Source organism: Pteropus alecto, unplaced genomic scaffold (assembly GCF_000325575.1).
Source record: "Pteropus alecto unplaced genomic scaffold, ASM32557v1 scaffold146, whole genome shotgun sequence".
NCBI lineage: Eukaryota > Metazoa > Chordata > Mammalia > Chiroptera > Pteropodidae > Pteropus > Pteropus alecto.
Genome location: NW_006442107.1, coordinates 34137826 through 34157322, shown reverse-complemented (window position 1 = coordinate 34157322; position 19497 = coordinate 34137826). Strand labels below are relative to the sequence as shown.

Genomic DNA, 19497 nt, shown 5'->3' with positions numbered 1-19497 from the left:
GGCTTCTTACATCTGTGTCCTATTTCCATTCTGCCTCACATCAAATTGGATGCCAAGTATAGCTCCTTTGGACACTTGTACCAAGCCTTCCGTGAGGTCTGTGTATCCCAGGAAGAAGTCACACCACATCCTACAGGACTTATACACCTGAGTGGCTTCACCTCCATGCTCAGTTTCTCTCTTTATTTCCTCTATTTCTGAAGTCCCGACAGTATTATCCCCTCTAGAGCATTTGTGACCTTACCTGGATGCCTCAAGATCTCTCATTCTACCCCAAAAATTTATCACAGAAAATATCCAAACAGATATAGTTCTCTAAGAGAAATTCTGGTTCTAGCTACTAAATTAAATAAAAATATTTTCATCTTGTGATAAAACATAATAAGTCAACTTTTAGAGTAGCTAGATATGAAATAAAGTTAAAATGTAGAGATCATTTGCCTTACAGTCATCATCTGTAAAATGAATATTCATACTTGTCTAAGTGGGAAGACTGTCCTTATACCAGCTGCTGGTTAGGAAAGATAAGGAAAGAAAGAATGATATGGAATGGACCCTCAGATTGTAAATTGTGTAGGTTGGCAGATGAAGCAGGTTGCTGGGCTAACCCTGAGTGGGTTCTACAGAATAAAGGAGGTAATTTCTGTGACAGACAGAAGCACAACTCTGATTCACAGGAAGCTTCAGATCAATTCAGTCCAGTGTATTTTGACATTTTACAACCTACATCCTAGCGTATGTGTTTAACACAAGTACTAGTATCAAATGGTACTCTATTTCCTTTGAAATGTCCCCCATTATTGAAGTCTGGAAGAAGCCTTGGGGAGAGGAGTTTTGGGGGCCCCAGGGTATATTTCTAAAGAAAACAATGGAGACTGGAGTTTGCATTCCTTTAATTTCCAGGTTATATTTATAGGTAATCTGCAACAAAAATTAATAGGTTCCAGACAATAGTTGAGAAATAAACTTTAGTTCTTTTTCTGAGAAAAAATAAGAATTATTTGCCCTTCAGGGTTCATTTGTGCCAAAGAAGGACTAATCAACTTAAAAATATAAAACAACCTCAAAATGATGTACATTCAAAAAGAAGATAATTTTTGTGACCTATATTTCACCTTGCTTGATCTTCTAATTATGTTGTTAATATGAAGTTTTAACTGGATTTACTGTGTTAGTTCTTACTGATGAAGTTGGTAAGATGTTACCTGATTGTTGGTCATTGTGTAATTTAACCAAATTAGTTAAGTTTGGTTTTGAGAGTTTCCTCCCTATTTTTAGCTGAAGAAGAAAAGGAAGAGAAATAACACCTGAGGCCCTGAAGGGTGTGTTCACTTTAAAGTGACAAAGAGGTGGCCCCAGGATGGCTCAGGGAGGTTTGTGAGGTCCTTACAACTCATCCCATATGTTATTTAAGCACTTGGGATTCATCTAGCCACTAGTAACATAAAAAATTACGCCCTGCTAATTCCTTCTTTGTGAAGGAAATTTGAGGCTTGGGATATTAATTGATTTGTTTTATGCAGCCTTACTGCGATTAACATTTTGATTTCTTCTTCTAGCTGCTGCCAACATGGTATGAGGCTCAGTGTTTGCTAAAGTTGGTCACGGAAAGCGTATTTTTCTACTTTGTGTAGTATATAAGCTTAATAAGTGTCTTTTCACCCCCTGAAAGCTGACCAAAGCCTCATCGAGTCTCTTGTAGTGAAATATAATTTGGATTGACTCCATTTGTAAGAAAAATATATTTAAAGTTTAATTTCATACACTTTTTTCTTCCAACAGAAGCTCCTTGGAGCTTAACTTTTTTGTGACAGAAAAGGTTCATGATTCAAAAGGCTCTCTTGTTCCTTGCCTGTTCCTGGATGCCGGAGTGGAAATTATTACCCCAATTTTATTTTTCCAACAGACACTTTCATGTCATTCCTTTTTATTATTGTTGTTGTAGCCATGTTATTATGCTAACCAGATTGTGTACTGCAGAATAATCTATTTAATGAAAGCTATTGAACATTTATACCACTAGTCAGACATGATAGCTTTTCTCTGACCCTTCTGTTTTTAAGGGCGATCGAAGTTCATTCTTTTATTCTTTTTGTACAGTCATCGTGTACTTATGACATGTAAGGTACTATGCTAGTTTTCTAAAGACACGATGATGGCAAAATCCAACTCCTAAGGGGCTTATGGTCTAATCAAGAATGTAACATGTTTACACCTTGACAGACTGCAAGACCATATGTAGTCAAGTCATAAGAGTGATAAAACCTAGATATTATGGGTATTCAGAAATGGAAGAGATTACCTGTTCTTAGATCTAATTTTATTTTAAAATACAAACTATATGTATACGCAGTATGAGAAACTTTAACATTATAAGATAAAAGCCACATTCTCCCTCCTTTACTATGTCCTCCGGGAGTTGACCACTGTTACTAGTCTGGTGTACTCTTACAGATGTTTTCCGTGTGTGTGAGGGGACTGGCAGAGTGGACTATTTAAGAGTACAGATTCTGGCATCAGCCTGACTGAGATTAAATCCCAGTTTTACCTTGACCTTGGACAAGTTACATATTCTTTCTGAGCCTTAGTTTCCTGGAAATGGGAGATATGATTAATATCTATCTCATAGACCCGTCAAAATAATGTTATAAAATCTTATTTTTTACTTATTGTATTGTGAATACTTTCAGTGTTCATTCATATATGCAACAATCATTCTTTGTGACTACTGCACAGTTCCATGGTATGGCAGGCCTTGTTGGATTATTCCCTTATTGCTAGACATAATTTTTTTTTAAGAAAAAATTAATTTTTATTAGGGTGATAATGGCATTCTCTGAAAGGAGATAAACATTTGAGCTAGGCTGGAGCATGCTTAGGAATTTGGAATACACTGTCATTCAGAGGGCATTACAAGTTGCAGTAAATATTCATTGAATGTTTACTATGTGTAGAAATAGAAACAAGATACAGTAGTGAACAGGAAAGAGTCCTTGTTCTAAAAGTGCCTTGGGACTGGTGACATGCATGTTTGGGGAATGGCTAGTAGGGGAGGTTGGCTAGAAGGGAGGTATGTTTAAGAAAGTGCATTTTTGCTTGAGCTTTTTCAGAGGATAGGCCAAGAGTGGCAGAGTTCTGCAACCTCCCTATCCCTCGTTGAAAATTTGCCAAGTGACCTAGCAAAGACATTTGTGGAGGTAAGCTAGCCTCTACAGAATGTTGATATGAACCATCTAGCTCAGCCTCATATGGGCTACATTTTGGAGATAGACTAGAATAACAAAACAGTCTCACTTTGGGGGACTTTGGGGAAATTTTTGACACATTAAAGATCATCTAGTAAATACAGTGCATATCAATGAGTCAGGAAAAGTGAAATATCATCTATACCTGGAAATTGAGGAGATCTGAGATTTCTTTATCTACTGACCAAAAATCGAATGCTCTCTCAGGTGATGAAAACACCTGTAGTAAGCTTAAACATGTTACTGGAATAGTTACTCTAATTCTCCCAATAGAGCACCCCATCAACAATTTTTAAACTACCTTAATTTTATAAGGCAGGGGCATGTGGTGTATATTGAAAATAAAGGTAGTTAGAGAGGGGAAGGCTGCACAGCCCAGGGATTGGGATGAGATTGGGTGGGCAAGCCTAAAGGTCTCTGTCATTTGTTCACTGCAAGGATTCTTTTGTACCCCACTCCATTGTTATTAACACAGACTTGAGTGTGATTAACATTCAAAGTGATGAACAAAAGACTAAATGCAAGGTCAAAGACTCTAAGTAGTTAGAGACAACACAGAGAGATGGCAGAAGAGGCTAATTTTGAGGCACCAGACCAATTCATTTTTGTTTTGGATATTGTTCAGGGAGCAAGGATTTTGCACTGTGGTCAGAGGCTATTCCTCATTAGTGTGGTATCATAAGCATAAACCCCAGACATAGTCAAAGGCTAAATTCATGCCACAGAAGGTGTGTCTCTTTCTTTAGCAACAGAAATATTTAAAGGCGATAGTCATAGCTCCATATATGTCAGGGAAGAGGGTATTCTCAGGAAGAAGCAGGCAGGATGTCAGAGTAAATATATCAAGACAAAAACAGCCATTTTTAATCAATTTTCAGCAATATTAATTGTTAAACAAGATACAATGTTGGGCAGCATATGTGCTGAAGATGGAAGAAATATGACTTCATTATAGTTAGCTGAATTGATTTCTTTTCATGCTAATGTACACATCAGTGAGGGAGGATGCTGCCAAGAATAATATAGAATATTCTAGAGGCTACAGTAAAAGCCTATAAAAAAATCTTGTTTTACCAAGTTCTTGAAAGAAGGAAACTGTGGCAGGCAGTAAATTAATCCTGTTATTAAAAAGCCACTGCTGCTTGTATAAACCCTATGTATACACATACATCCACATTTATAGTCTAGACTTTGCCATTCCCCTTTTACCCATAGCTGTCTCAAACTGCTTAGGGATGAGCATGCGGTAGACACTTGAATGTCATGAAATAAAATGACATTGCAACTGATTTCTCTTATTTCTGAAAGTGAAACTGACATTTATTCTCCATGTGTAACACAGTCCAGTAAATCCGTCCCAACTTATTTCAAGTCAAATTGTATAAACTTGTTAATATTTAATCATTTTTGGCATACGAAGCCATCAAATTCTATGGTTTAACCTGATAGTTTAGAGATACCGGTATCAACATAGAAGGTTAACTTTCTAAATTTGAAATCTTGATGTGTCTAGAAAAGTAAACTTGTGAAACAGATTGTGGCATTAACAAATCTAAGTAAGCAGAAGTCCAGTAAGGAACTTTGATTTATTATTAGGCTCCTAAGCATTGCTCTTGTTTTTTTTCAGAGAATTAATGATGAAAAAAAATCAAACAGCAGTGAATTTGTAGTATAGTAGAATTTACACACACACACACACACACACACACACACACACACACAAACACACACACATTAGGAAGATAAGTTAAGCTTTGGAAAATTACAAAAAATTAATATTAATTAAAAAGAGTTAATTAAAAATAAAAAACTGGAATTAAAAACAGTATAAAATTAAATGTGCTAGCCATCTCTCTTACTTTAAAAATAATGTTTTTACTGAGGAAAATAAGTTTTAAATTCTTAAAAATTAATAGAAATTTACACATTAAGGCTAATTGCAATAATTAATAAACTAAAAGATGATCTACATTTTGCTAATAATAGACTACTACAGAGGGATAGTGATCCATAGTTGTGTAAATTGTTAAATTACATAAAAGTGAATTAAGACTAAATTAAAAAGTAGCCTCCTTACATGAGAATAAATGTATAGAAGGATAATCCGTGATTCTAAATCAGTAAACACCATAACACAAACCTAAGCAAACTAATGAGGACTTAACTTTCAATCTCCCAGTCTACAAATACTAACTCTCCTCTTCAGTAGATAAAAAAAAGCTTGTAAGATGGGTGGGCAAATAAATAGTTTTCTCAGCATTTATTCACCCACTCTAATTTCGTTACAATGGTAAGGAATAAGTTTTATTTTGGGTAAGCTTAGGAACTGTGGGTTTAAATGCAGGGTTCTTCATACTCTAAATGAAATAGATCTGATTTCTAATATAACTTTTCGGGTAGCTTAAGAAATTATCTGTTAGCATAAAAGCTTTATTTCCTCATTTGCAATCATGAGAGAAAATCCATATCATTATTCCCTCAGATCAGAGGACAGTTAATTAACATGAGCATGATCAAGCTTGAGCATAAGGATCTGCATTTTAAATACAACTTTCTGATTTGCATTTCCCTGATAATTAGTGGTGTTGAGCATCTTTTTATATGTCTGTTGGCCATCTGTCCTCTTTGGAGAAATGTCTTTTCATGTCCTCTGCTCATTTTTCTATCAGATTGTTTATTTATTTTTTGGTTATTGAGTTGTATTTCTTATATGTTTTGGATATCATTTGCAAATATATTCTCCTATTCATTAGGTCGTCTTTTTGTTTTGGTAAAGGTTACCTTCATTGTGCAGGAGATTTTTAGTTTGACGAAGTCCCATTTGCTTATTTTTGCTTTTGTTTCTATGAGATACCACCTTATACTAGTCAGAATGGCTGTTATTAAAAGATCAACGAATGACATGTGTTGGCAAGAATGTAGAGAAAAGGGAACACTTATGCACTGTTGGTGAGACTGCAAACTGGTGTAGCCCCTATGGAAACAGTATGGAGAGTCCTCAAGAAACTAAAAATAGATATAATTTTAGAATTTTATATATAAAATAGATAAATTACTGAGCGATTTCACGTCTGGGTATTTTTCTAAATGAGAACAGTAATTCGAAAAGATGTATGGACCTGTATGTTCATGTCAAGATATGGAAGCAACCTAGGTGTTCATTGATAAATGGATGGTTAAAGAAGATGTTATATATATATATGCAATGGAATATTATACAGCAATAAAAAAGAATGAAATCTTTCCATTTGTGACAACACGGATGGATCTAGAGGGTATTATGCTAAGTGAAATAAGTCAGAGAGAAAAAGACAAATACTATATACTTTCATTTACATCTGGAATCTAAAAGACAAAACAAACAAAAAACAGAGTTATAGAAACAGAGACCAAAGGGATGGTTACCAGAAGAGGGGGTGGAGGATAGATGAAAAGGGGAAAGAGAATATAGTCAATAATACTGTGATAAATTTGCACTGTAACAGGTGATCATTAGAATTAATGGGGTGATCTCAATGTAAGATATAAAAATGTTAAGTCACTATACTGTACACCTGAAACTAATATAACCATTATAATACTGTATACCGACTATACTTAAATTAAAAAATTAATTAAAAAATATAACTTTCTGTGGGTAAACTTGTAAAATGGTGAATAACATTAAAATATGGTTTTAAAGGAGCACTGTATTTTTTCTTTAAAATTTATTTTATGTAAACTGTATAATTAATCAGGTTGAGTTTAGAAAACTCAGTTAAGCTTTTACATTGTTAGTAATATTCAATTTGATACATATTAAATTAATAAAAAATAGGAAACAGAATCCTATCTTTTTATAATAATTAGAAAGGTGACAAATTTTTAAAGCCACTTGGCCAAAAATATCAAACTAAGATTTTAGCGGTAATCTGATTCAATTTATATTTTACAGAGAGTAACTCAGGTTGTTTGGAAAAAGTAGAAAACTCAGCCCAAAGGTTTTTGTTCTTTATAAATAAGATGCTTTCACCTGATTTTTCCTTAGATTGGCTTAAAATTTTTAATAAACTGAACAGTTGTTATAATTTTCTGCTAATACAATTTGATTCTAAGTCCTTATAATCTATTACCCTGTAAAAGTCTTATTTTCTTTGAAGCTTTACTCTGAAATTACATTCTTTAACCAACTTCTTTAACGAAATTAATGTGCAATATAATATTTCTATTTCTTGAAGTGTGTGAAATACATGACTGATGGATAACTGTTGTAGCAGCAAACTTCCTAATATAAAGTCAGTTTTCATACACCTCTGCATAAAAATGTAATGTTAAAATGTAGGAGATTATCTCTAAATGTGAAAACATGGTATTTTCTTATTCGAACGATATTTCTATCGCCTTTTGTGTCACAAATATATGGACATTCTTATGATATGCATGAAGAACATAAGGTAGGTGCTACATGATCAGAATAAGTGGGAAAGCATATGTCTTATGCTTCTGAAAAGCAGTGGGAGAGACTTTCTGGTATCATCTTTCTTGAAGAAATTATTTTTGTAAGTTCCTTGAGGAAGCACTGGGGACAAGACTTCTGGTGGATGTGGAGGTCAGAGATAAAGGAAAAGAGAAAAGAATGCTCTTGTCTTGAATGTTGGCTGGTCTAAAGCGTCACTACTTGAGACATTTATAAATTTAACCAAATGTAAAACATAGGCGTATATAATGGGGGACAGAATGCTACACAAATAGACAATGAATCAGGTGACACAATAGCCTTTTTCCTGCTTCTTATTTAATCGTTTTGCTTCCTTAGAAAAAAATCTGCAATTGTTTAATTTTCTTCCTATTTCATTGTAAATACTTTGCAGCTGTTTGTATTGTTGGTGTTTTGTCTTTTTTTTTTTAAATAAAATAATCAGAATTTTGAGAGGACTTTTTTTAAAAAGCAATCGATTGTTTCAGACTACAGAAGGAAAAATATTGAAAATATAAACCAAAAATTTCTAGAATCATTGAATTGACAGAACTATTTTGTTATTTGATTTTGGAGTTGCTTATTTTGAATAATATGTATCTGCTGCTCTGGCAACTGTTAAAATAAACAAAACTCCCTGAGGCAATAAAGATCATTTAGAATGTACTTAGTCGAAATGGAGGTTCTAAACATTTAAGACACTGTCTCCCAAGCCATTAATAGTGAGATGTTGTTTGGCCTTGCTAAAGTGTATGAAGGAAGTAGGAGGTCACATCTTGCTAAAAATTTAGCTCTGAGAGCACTTACCTTTAATAACATAATCTAAAATTATTACCTTCAACTATTATGGAAGGGTAAAGTGTGCATAAACCTCTCTATGATATATTGTAGTAATAGGAAAATTATTATACATGTATTGTAACACAAGTACTTTTCATAAATATTATGTGGCCATCTTAACAATTTTATATTTGCAGAGATTTTTTTCCCTTTTCTATATGGATAAACTTTAAGTTGTCAAAGTCAAACCTACCATTTTTTCTATTTGGAGAGTTCCTCCAAAACTGCATGCCAACTTTCACATTTAGAAAATGAAATTCATTAATAAGATAAGCCCAGTTGTTTACAATTCAAATGGCAGCATTGATATTTATAAAGCACTTCAGTGATGACTGCTTATCTCACAGTTTATAATTGTATGCTCTCTAGGCCTGATAAGATCTTTTATTTGAGAAATTACTGTCAACAGTTGTCATCCTTTGGGGGAATTTTCATATGATTTTGGATGGTTAAACCAGGTTGAAATAGTGGAAACTATAGTGCATACGCAGGTAAAGAAAATCATCTTTTTCCTTTAAATGCTTTGATCTGCATTTTTAAAATTTTACTGTCAACAGTAAAATTCTTGAGGCAGAGGACAGAGGTCCCTATGACTTGACTGTCCATGAGAGGTGTGAGGTATAGGGGAACGCTGTGCAGCCAGATATGATAGTTCATTATGAGGAGTGATGAGTGTGCAGGAAGTGTCTCTAGAACCTAAATAAAGGCAAGGTCACACTTGATAAAGGAGCTATTTGCCTTTTTAAAAAATTAAATCTATTGGGGTGACATTGGTAAATAAAATCATATAGGTTTCAAATGTACAATTTGATAATATGTGGTATGTATATTGCATTGTATTCACCACCCAAAGTTAAATTTCCTCCCGTCACCATATATTTGACTCCCTTTACCCTTATCTACCTCCCCACCCCCTTCCCTCTGGTAACCACTAAGCTGTTGTCCTTGCCCAGGAATCTGTTCATTTGTCATGTTCGTTTGTTGCTTTCAGCCTTTTAAGGTTTTTCTCACTCAAATGTGCCTTATTGACAAATTCTAAGACATCTTTTGCCCTAGGTGGGGTAATTCACAATCCCACAAGCTTGGGTAATTCTTGGGCAGCAACTTCACACATATAAAGTAAAGCCGAGAATTCAGCAATTTGGCCATTTTCATCAAATGAGATAACTTCAGACAGAAATAAATGAAGTTGGATTTTTAGAGGTGGCTTAATTTTATTTTTAATTTGGGTCTTAGTCATATATTGCTGCATACAAATTATCTAAACATTTTGCAACTTAAAACAGCAAAAACTATTTCAGAGTTCCTGGCAGTCAGGATGGCTCGGGCTTCCAGGGCACAGTTTTCAGAGGACCTATTCCCAAGCTAACTCATGTGGCTATTGGCTGGCGAATGCTGGATGCTGGGTAGAGACCTGTTTCTTGCCATGTGAGTCTCTCTACCAGACTACTCACAGCTTGACAGCTGGCTTCCCTCATCATGAGCAAGAGGAGAGACAGAGCGGGTACCCAAAACAAAGCTACAAGGTGGTATCTCAATGCTTTTACTATCTTTGCTCACTGGAACTGTCGCCAGTTCCAGACCACATTCAGGAGCAAGAGATTTCTCATATGTGTTTCAACAAGGAGGAGACAATTACTGGGGGCCATTTAAAGGCCGCCTGCCACCATAGATTGTTCTTGGCCTCTTCCTAAGTTCTGGACTTTGTTGTAATAATGGTAACTAAAAGTTGTGATGTGAGAAACAAGGAGTAGGCTTCTTTCTCCCTCCTCCAAAGTTAATTGGGAATTTCCTCGGTATATAGATTTCCACCAAGCATAATATAATACATTACAGAAAAGGGTTATAAAATGGAAACAGTGAGATACATACAGAGCGTCTGTCATCCTGTGGAAGGAAGGCTTTAGCTCACTGAGCCCTTGACAGTTAACTGGGGAGATGGTAGACAGGTAAGCCATGTGGCCTCAAAACTTCCTGGCGATAGCACAGACTCAAGTACTAGATTTTGGGGCTCGAACCTCAGCTGCCTACTTAGCTGTGGTTTTTCCTCGTGCCTGCTTTTCATGCGTAGAGAGAGAATAAAATAGGATCTGTAAAGGGAGAATGGTAACAGTATGAGTTAATATGTGTGAAGTGCATAGATTAGGGCTTGACACATAGCAAGCACATAGCACTTTGGTGTAAACCATTACTGATATAAATTAATAGCAGATAAGTGCACTGTGAATGCTATTTGAAGTGATGTAATCATACAAGTGAGTTAGATTTTTCTCTTTACCCAGAAGTACGCAGAATTAGGTAATTTTGCCACACAATACACATTAACATTTTTAAAACACCCTAAGGCTAAAAACAAACATTCCAGTTGATTAAATGTTTATTTTGGGCAATGTCAATTGTGATGTTTCTATGAGCCAAGAACACTGTACACCTTGATATCCTGATTTCCTGTTTAGATGTCCTCGTGTCTTTTTATTCCATTTCACTCATTTATTCACTGTTTATTCCTTTCGTGAGCATGAGCACCATCTGGGCACTGGATATCGGATTAACATACATGATTACAGACATATGAATAGATACATGTGACACTAAATGAGAAGTGCTCTGGAAGAGGCACCACAGAGAGACATGCACTTCCATTTGAGGGAGGTTATAGATGTGGACAACTTCCCATAAGAGGAAACATGTGAACTGTGTGAGAATATGCCTGATGGAGGAAGAATAGGAAAGTGTTCTAGTTGGAGGAGGGAATGGAGCCTGCAAAGTCTAGAGCCAGGAAGCAGCAAAACAGATGGAAGATGTTGGCTGTTTAGTTGGGCAGCAGCACAGAGAGCAGGACGTGCATTGGTAGAAATGAAGCTGCAAGCACAGGCAGAAGCCAGGCCTGCGACCTTGAATCAAGGGTAAGAACCATCACTTAATTGACATCTCAGAGTGAAAACTACCATCCTCTGATCCCTTGCAAGGCCCACACAATCTGGCCCCATCCAGGACTCTGCTACGTACTGGGTGTGCAGGCTGTCTTGGGCAGGTCAGATAGGACAGGAGGCTTCTGCTCTAGACCCTTGGCTTGAGCCACTGGGCTCCACCTAGCACTCTCTTCCACGAAGTGGCTTGGTCAGTTTGCTCACCTATCTTACCTTTGGCTCAAAGTGCACCTTCTCAGTGAGATCTATCTTTAGTGCTCTTAATGAAGGCTACAGCTGGCCTTCCCCACTCTGGTAACTTTGGTAGCCCTTTTCCCGCTGACTTCTTGTTTACATAGTACTTACTTTCCAAAATACCTGGAATTGACATTTTTATTGTGTTTATTGTTCATTATACATCTGCTCACCAAACTGAGAGCTCCCAGAAGCAGGAAGAGATCTTTGTTGGTTCCAGCATGTAGTGCAATAAATATTTATTGACTGAATGAATAACCAAATGTCTTTGGATTGTTTTTAAGGAATTTCAACTCTGGATGAGAAATAACAAGCAGGAAAAAAAAAAGCTGGGAAGACAATTCAAATATATGTTCTTGTTCTTTTATAGTGTCTCGTGTATGTATTTTCCTATCAGTCCAATCAATAGTATGAAAATTTTTTCCTGATTTGGATCTTTCACAAAGGGGGTTAGGAATAATGGTATAAAAAGCTACAAATATGTGTATAATCAAATGCAGATGAAAAGGCTCTTTTAGTTGATTTCTTCCTCCCCTACCACGCCTTCCCTCACTTTCTTTTCTTTTGCTTCTTTCACTGCCAGCTTCTAGAACAAGCCACCAGAAGCAGGGGCCCTGGACTTCCGTGTACCAAGCTCCTGTCATTCAAATTCTGTTTTAGAATTAGCACTTCTTGATCTGGTCTTCCGGTCTGGATATCCCATCCCTTAATCCCAATGCGCATCTCACACTGGGCTGTCCCATGGACCAGGACCCTCCGCACTCTGTGACCAGAAGCACCTGGGGCCTTGACCTCCTTCACCCCTCTTCTGGTTTCCCGCTTCCTGGTTATGACAGTACTTCTCTTGCACTTCCATATGTCAATTGTATCCTTCCTCTTGGGTGAAGCTTTCTGCAGAGGCCTTTAAAGATATCCTTATGGATGACAAAATGACACATTTGTCTCTGTGTTGTGGTGAACTTTTTTCGTGAAAACTTCTTCTTCTGTGAAAACGGACTTTTTTTTTTTTTAATCTCTCTGAAATGTTCTGCTGCTTTTTCCTTTCATAGCTGCCAGTTTTCCTTCCCCCACCCTTACCCCATGCATAGGCAGTCACCATGGCAACTTCCTTCATCTTTTGCGCTTCTCATTATTGCTCTTGCCTTTGGAAAATTCATCCCTTCTTGTCATTTTAAGGAATGAACCTCTGTTCAGAACTCCTCTCCATTTCTCTCCAATCGCTAAGTGAGGATGCTGTCCACACTGTTATTATTTCCGTCACATCTAAGTCCCATGATTTGATTCCATGAATGTGTCTAAAGATAAACTTTCCACCTTCTTCTTAAATGTCTTATTTTTTTCCATGGCCATAATCCTTATCATTACCTGGGTTGTAAGCTTTGAAGTCACTTTTGTATAATTTCTCCTCACACCTCTTTATATTATATATTTTACAAAATGTTTTTTTATTCCATTTGCTGCTTTTTTCCCAATTACTATCATTACCACACTGCCTTGAGTCCTTATTTATCCCCCAATTACCACAACATTTTTTGCTTCCCACCAATCCTGTTCATGTACAATCTCCAGATTAATCTTTCTGAAATGTTTTCTCACTGATCCAAATTGTCCGTGACTAATTATTTTCTAGCATATCAACTGCATATTGCCCTGCCCTTAATTTTCTCCCTTACTAACTTTTGTTCCAACATCTTTCCATCCTGTCACATCCATTAAACTGATATCCTCATCCCACACATTCATACTCATTCTCATCTTTAATTTTTCTTTATTCATCCAATAAATTTATTTTTTAATTGCTATAATGTGTTCATTTTCTTTCTACATGGAATGCTGCACACTTTCTTCTCTCTATGTAGTGATGAAGATGCTTATGACAATTGCTCATGTTTTTGAGGGCTTTTTGTGTATAAGACACTGAGCCAAGTATTTTAAATATATTACATTGATTCCTTATAATAAGACTCTGAGTTAGAGACAATTATTATACCTATTTAACAGATAAGAAAATGAGAACTTGGAGAGGTAAGGAGTTCTGTGCTACCTTTACGATGGACAAGTAATGTGGAGGAATGGACGTAGGCTTGGGAGCCTGGCAGACCTGAATTTAGTTCTGTCTCAGATCCTAGCTGAGAGAATTTGGGTGAGTGATTGAGTCTTTCTGAGTGTGAGTGTCCTTACATATAAAATGAAGATTAAATGAGATAATTTGTATAAAGCTCTGCCATAGAGCGTTTAACAAATATTTTTCATTTCTTTTTTTCAGTCTCATTTCTTCCATTGACAGCATTACCTGACATCTCAAACCCTCGCTAACCCTGTTGCCCTCTATATTTCTGTAGTAGTTTTAATTTGCCCTCTTAATATATGACTTACTTATGACCTGCCTTCATTCAAATATATTGTTGTTGCCTTCTCGGTTAGATTTTGAGAGCAGGCCATTTAATTCTCCATTTCTCATCATGCTCAACATAGAGATGAATACAGAATAAATGCTCAGTTTTTACTTCCTAATCGACGTATCTCCCTAGCTTGATCCAGTGATCTCTGATGCCATTACCACACTGCCACATGTGCCCTGTCAGCCTGCCTCATTAACACGTTCTCTTCTCTTCCCACCCACAGCGTGTGCATTCCGGTACAATGGGCTCTCCTTCGTCTACCTCATCTACCTCTTGCTCATCCCTCTGTTCTCAGAGCCAACAAGAGCGACGATGCAAGGTAAGAGATGGTTACTGTTCTGTGCTACAGTCTGAATACATTTGCTGAGCCATCTGGGTTTGTTTCTATTGTATGGGACAGCTGCTGTCTGGGCAGCATGCTGGTCCAGTGGGGAACCGGATGTCAAACATGTAAATAGCTGCGTCAAGCAGAGTGGGGTGGAATGTGTCACTCATATAGCTGATCTCCCCGTACAAGTTCCATATTAGCTCTTTATTAGTAGGCCTGCAATATGTCTGGAATGTTTTGGCTAGTTAAGACAAATTCAATGTATTGTCAATGAAATAAGGCAGATGGCGTGACAAGATTGACACATGATTTGCCTATTGGGTTGCTGGGGAGAATGTGGTGGCAAGTGGAAAAGGGGCAGAGAGGTGTCTTCTTCCATTTCTAAGCCATGTGGCAGGAGGACTAGGTAGGAAACTGGAGCCCAGTCATGACTCGTTCATACATAAGTTGAGATTTATTACATATGCTTCTATCAAGTACCGAGAGTAATTTGAGTTTCAGGGATAATGTCTCAAAATGTTACGGTAAAACTTCAATCTCTCACATTGTTCTATAGGAACAGAAGGCATAGAAAAGAATAGTGACTAAATTTCCTGAGGCTCTGATTAGGAAGCATAGTCTGGTTTGTAAATTTATATATTCAAAGTTTTCCTACAAGTATGAATATTAAACCACAATGAATCAGTTTAATAAACTGTTTTTCAAAACAATGCCATTATAAGAAATAAGTGCTGTGCCAAATGCCTTAGGTAAGTGTGATGGCTGTAAGTTTACATGAAAGAAAATGGGCACTGTTTGACTCAGCCTATGATGTGGCGAGGGGAAGGCCATTGGTCAGTGCTGCCAATTCATAGTGATGACCCTTCAAGAAAAGAAACGAGTACTGGTTGTACCCACAGCAGCAAATAACAACTCTATCTTTTCCCATTCTCCCCCTTAATATCACATTTATGGTACATATTGTGATCATTCATCCTAATAGTTATGACTGTACATGCTATGTTGATTTTCCTTCCTCAGGAAGAATCTAAATAATAGCTCTTCTAAGACACTTAAGTTCTTAATACATAAAGTTAAGAACGGCTAGAGAAATGTGAGTTTACACAAATCCTCATTCAAACCAAAAATACTTTGTTTATGAGACCCCACCCATCCTAACCTCTTTTCTAGAGTTCATCGTAAACAAAGACATTTAAACAAAATAGCTTCTGGCCTTAGAAACAAGATTAAATATACAGGGAACTCTTAGTTCATGGAGTAGAGTTCGTGTTTCATACACATTTAGAATAAAGTGCTTTAAAAATGAGTACCTAGGTATTTTTAATTAAATTACCTATTGCTTTTTCTATCAAGTATTCCCTTACTGTTTTATCTGGAAATCAGGTAAGTGCGATTTCTCTTTTCATAGTTATGTGACAATGCTGCTTTACCTTCTTCCCAAACTAACAAGTCCTGCTCTCGGTCAGGCTGTCTCAGTCTCTGTAGGGGTGGGATGTGCAAGTGTGTCAGAAGTGCATGACAATGGTCCCATCTTATTCGCCCACGTGCATCAGGGACTGACACTGTCAGGACTCTCACAGGTGAAATATAAAACTGAATGCAATAAGCAGCTTTTCTCTGTGTGAAGAAACATTCTGAATTAAAACGTTATAAGGTCAATGCACAAGCAAAGCACAATGAGTACAAAAATACCTACTGGTGCTTCTCCTAGTGGGAGAAGAGGGAAGAACTGTGCTCAAAAAAGAAAGCCACAGTTGTCTTTCCAGTTACTATCTGGAAGCAGCATTGTGATTATTTTCCTCTTTCCTACGTTTTAGTGCCAAGAAGCATGACTAGTATTTAAAATAGCCTTATTTATTTGTTTGTTTGTTTATGGAAGTGCAGAGGGACTCTAAGAAAGGATGTCCCACCTATATTTTTTATTTTCTGAACACATAGGATGCACAAGCTAGGTATTTCTAAGTCTGTGTTTTGAAATATCCCATTGGCGATGTATGATCAGGCCATTAAAGCCTCTGTGGAGCAGATGCACACCGTGACAGGCCAGGAGGAGTGGCTGCGGTGCAGCTTCTCTGGGAAACACAGGCTCAAACACACTTGGACTTTCTAATTCGTGTTCACGCACATTTCTCACTAATTTGTAAGAAAGCACATTGACAAACTGAAAGACCTGTCAGTAACCTCTGCACCACATGCTCATAGAATGTCTCTACCTGAAACAGTGAGCAAATTCGAATCACGTCCCGAGCTGCTCGGGCCTCCGTGTGTGTCACCAAGACGATGTAGATCACCCCTGACCTGGAATTACGGGGCACACGTATGAGGGTTACCCTGTGGCTCTATACTTTCCATTTGGTCTGATGGATGTTTTTCTTGCATGATTATTTCCTGAAAGTGTATCCACAGAGGCGCCCAGTATGTGGAGAATTTCAGTGTCATAACTTAGAGGGTGGATCTTTGGTGCAGTTCTTGGGATGGCTTAAATGTGAAATCCCAGTCTCTCCGCTGTGGTTGTTTAGGACAAGGATATCCACTTACCGCGATCTTAGTGGCATCAGCAGGACATGGAACATCTGAATGTGCCTGAGGCTTTCCCCATGCCTGTGATTAGATAAAAATTTGCTGTAAGGCTGGAAACGACTGGTAGAAGAGGAAGATCAGGAGCAGTTAGTTATATGCTGAAATGTTATCAAGTTTAAAAAAAGGAATTTGACGAAAACAATTACTTGGAGATTCAATATACTTACCTATGGGTGTCATCTAAATCGCAGAAGTTGAGAGTTGGAAGAGCTTTAAGAAATCAGGAAACACTTTAGATATTTTGAAAGAAAGAAATATAATAGAGGGAGTCACTAGGGTTGATGGAAGAGCTAAGAAGTCAAAAGGAATATTGAGGTGATCGAGATACCAGCAAAGCAGGAAACCTGGGGAAGACTGAGAGGTACTATGAGCAGAATTCAGAAAAGCCAGGGTCATCCAGCAGTTGCTAGAACCACAGGAGAAAGTTGGGGAATGGATCCGTGCACACAGGCATTGAATGGCATTCAGCTATTAGTGATACAACCGTATGACATGGTTCCGTGTTAATTTTCAATAAATTGCCCATTACTTTCAAACATCAGGAGGCAGGTGGTGGAGATGATCATCTTTCCCTTCAGTCTTCACTGGACAAAAAATCCCTAGTTACTCAGGATGTGATTTTTGACTGTTCTCATTAGACAGTCTTCATCTAGAAATGCTTTCCTCTGCCATAATTTCTTCTAGAATACTATGTGCCATGGGTGCTGAGGTATAAATTGAGAATTTTCTTTCACAACTAAGGCACCCGTTTCGTAGCCTTTAGAAGGCGTTGTCTGTGACAAGTCTGGTGGAGTTTCTGCCCAGGAATTGGTGGCGGCTACAGGTAGCTCATACACACACACACACACACACACACACACACACACACGAGGAAGGCTATGCCCAGTGATTATGCAACATAGGTGTAAAGACCTCCAGTCCGGAAACTGGCAGGGTTATGCCAGCTCTAGAGTACTCCATCAGCTGAGGCCCCTATTGTGAGAGCATTACAATTTAATCTCTCCCTCCACAGAATCCTGCTACTCTCACTCCCTGACAGGTGTTTTGCCCAATAAACCTCCTGAATTTACCTCAGGATCTGTTTCTGGGGAACCAGACTGGTCAGATGTGGGAACACATGTTGTTGGAAGGCTAGGGGTCATAAGGCAAATGAGTTGAGCATGGGTGAGACTGTGATCCAGAAACAACCTAAATAAACATGCCCATGGGAGGATGTGAAGACACTACCAAGGGCTGCAGCTAAGGCCAGTGTGGCTGCAAGTCCTTGCTGAAACTAATTTGACCCAAATGTCACTTCTTTTAGCCAAGTTTTCCTCCTTTACAGATGGGGACCCATATTCCTCAGGGTTACTAGACTTTGTGTGGATCACTGGTTATGACTCCCTTTGATCGTCTGGGTCCAGTGCTGACCACTTTATCCTTTTCCATTGTCTTTTGTGGACAGAGTGAATTTAAGTTGGCACCAGAAGGGTCGATTCATATTCTCTCTCTCTCTCATGGGCACGCGCGCACGCACACACACACACACACACACACACACACACACACACACTCATGGCATGGAGAACAGGCACACCTTCAATCTCTCACCAGTCAATATGCAATTACCTCCCTCAGCAAGGCCCTCATCTTTGTGTTTTTCAAGCAAGAGTCATATTTTAGTATAGTATGTCCCCTGAGTGAAAACAGGTACAAATGTAGGTCTTTCATAAAAGTGAAGTGGCTTAAAGCAAACTTTTGAAAAGCAGGGTTACTGTAACACTGTAGGAAGAGAAAGGAATCTTTTTTGCTGTTCACATAAAAGCACTTTCCTTTTGGATTGAGACTACATTCTATTAAATTTATTAGCTAATCTATAATTAACTTCAGGTGGCCCTAATATTCCAAATTGATGAAATACTAAGTTCTTTAGCCATATACATAAGAGAGTTCCTACACCTGATGATGATTTTGAGTATGGTACATTGGTCAATATGGCGAAAGAGCTTGTATTTTATTTGAATAGAGTATAAGTAATAAAACATATAAGATATGAAAGAAATCAACCGTAAGTGCTCAATATATACTGGCTAATTATAATATTATCATTATTTTGAAGTACATTATTACTTTGAACATCAGAGTAGACAAGATTTAGAAATCTCATGTGTATATCCATAGATAGTCTTTACCTTGGGACTTTTCCTAGTGCTCTTTAAATATCAGCTAATTACTGTGTGATTTCCAAGGTTTCTTGTTAAATAATATTTAGGTTAATAATGTATTAGTAGAGAGCCAATAGCACTGCCTACAAAGTACAGATTATTATTTACACGCATCAATTCATTTAATTCTCACAACAACCCTTTGAGGGAGCTGCTATTGTTATTGGAAACTATTATGAAAAATCCTCATATTATAAATGAAAATTGAGTTCCAGGTGGGTGAAGAACAAGCCCTAGGACACACAAGTGCTGTGGGGGTGGCCGCACTTGTAGTTGCT

At 37.4% G+C, this 19497-nt stretch overlaps 1 protein-coding gene across 6 annotated transcripts in view; it reads left to right on the top strand.

Annotated features, from left to right (window-relative positions):
* PIEZO2 (piezo type mechanosensitive ion channel component 2) overlaps positions 1 to 19497 on the top strand; it is a 378661-nt gene that overhangs the window by 57903 nt on the left and 301261 nt on the right. For all 6 annotated transcript variants that reach the window (XM_015595755.2, XM_015595756.2, XM_015595757.2 and 3 more), the window contains exon 2: positions 14331 to 14426. In XM_015595755.2, coding sequence (XP_015451241.1) covers positions 14331 to 14426 — 96 coding nt within the window. The remainder of the gene's footprint in view (positions 1 to 14330; positions 14427 to 19497) is intronic.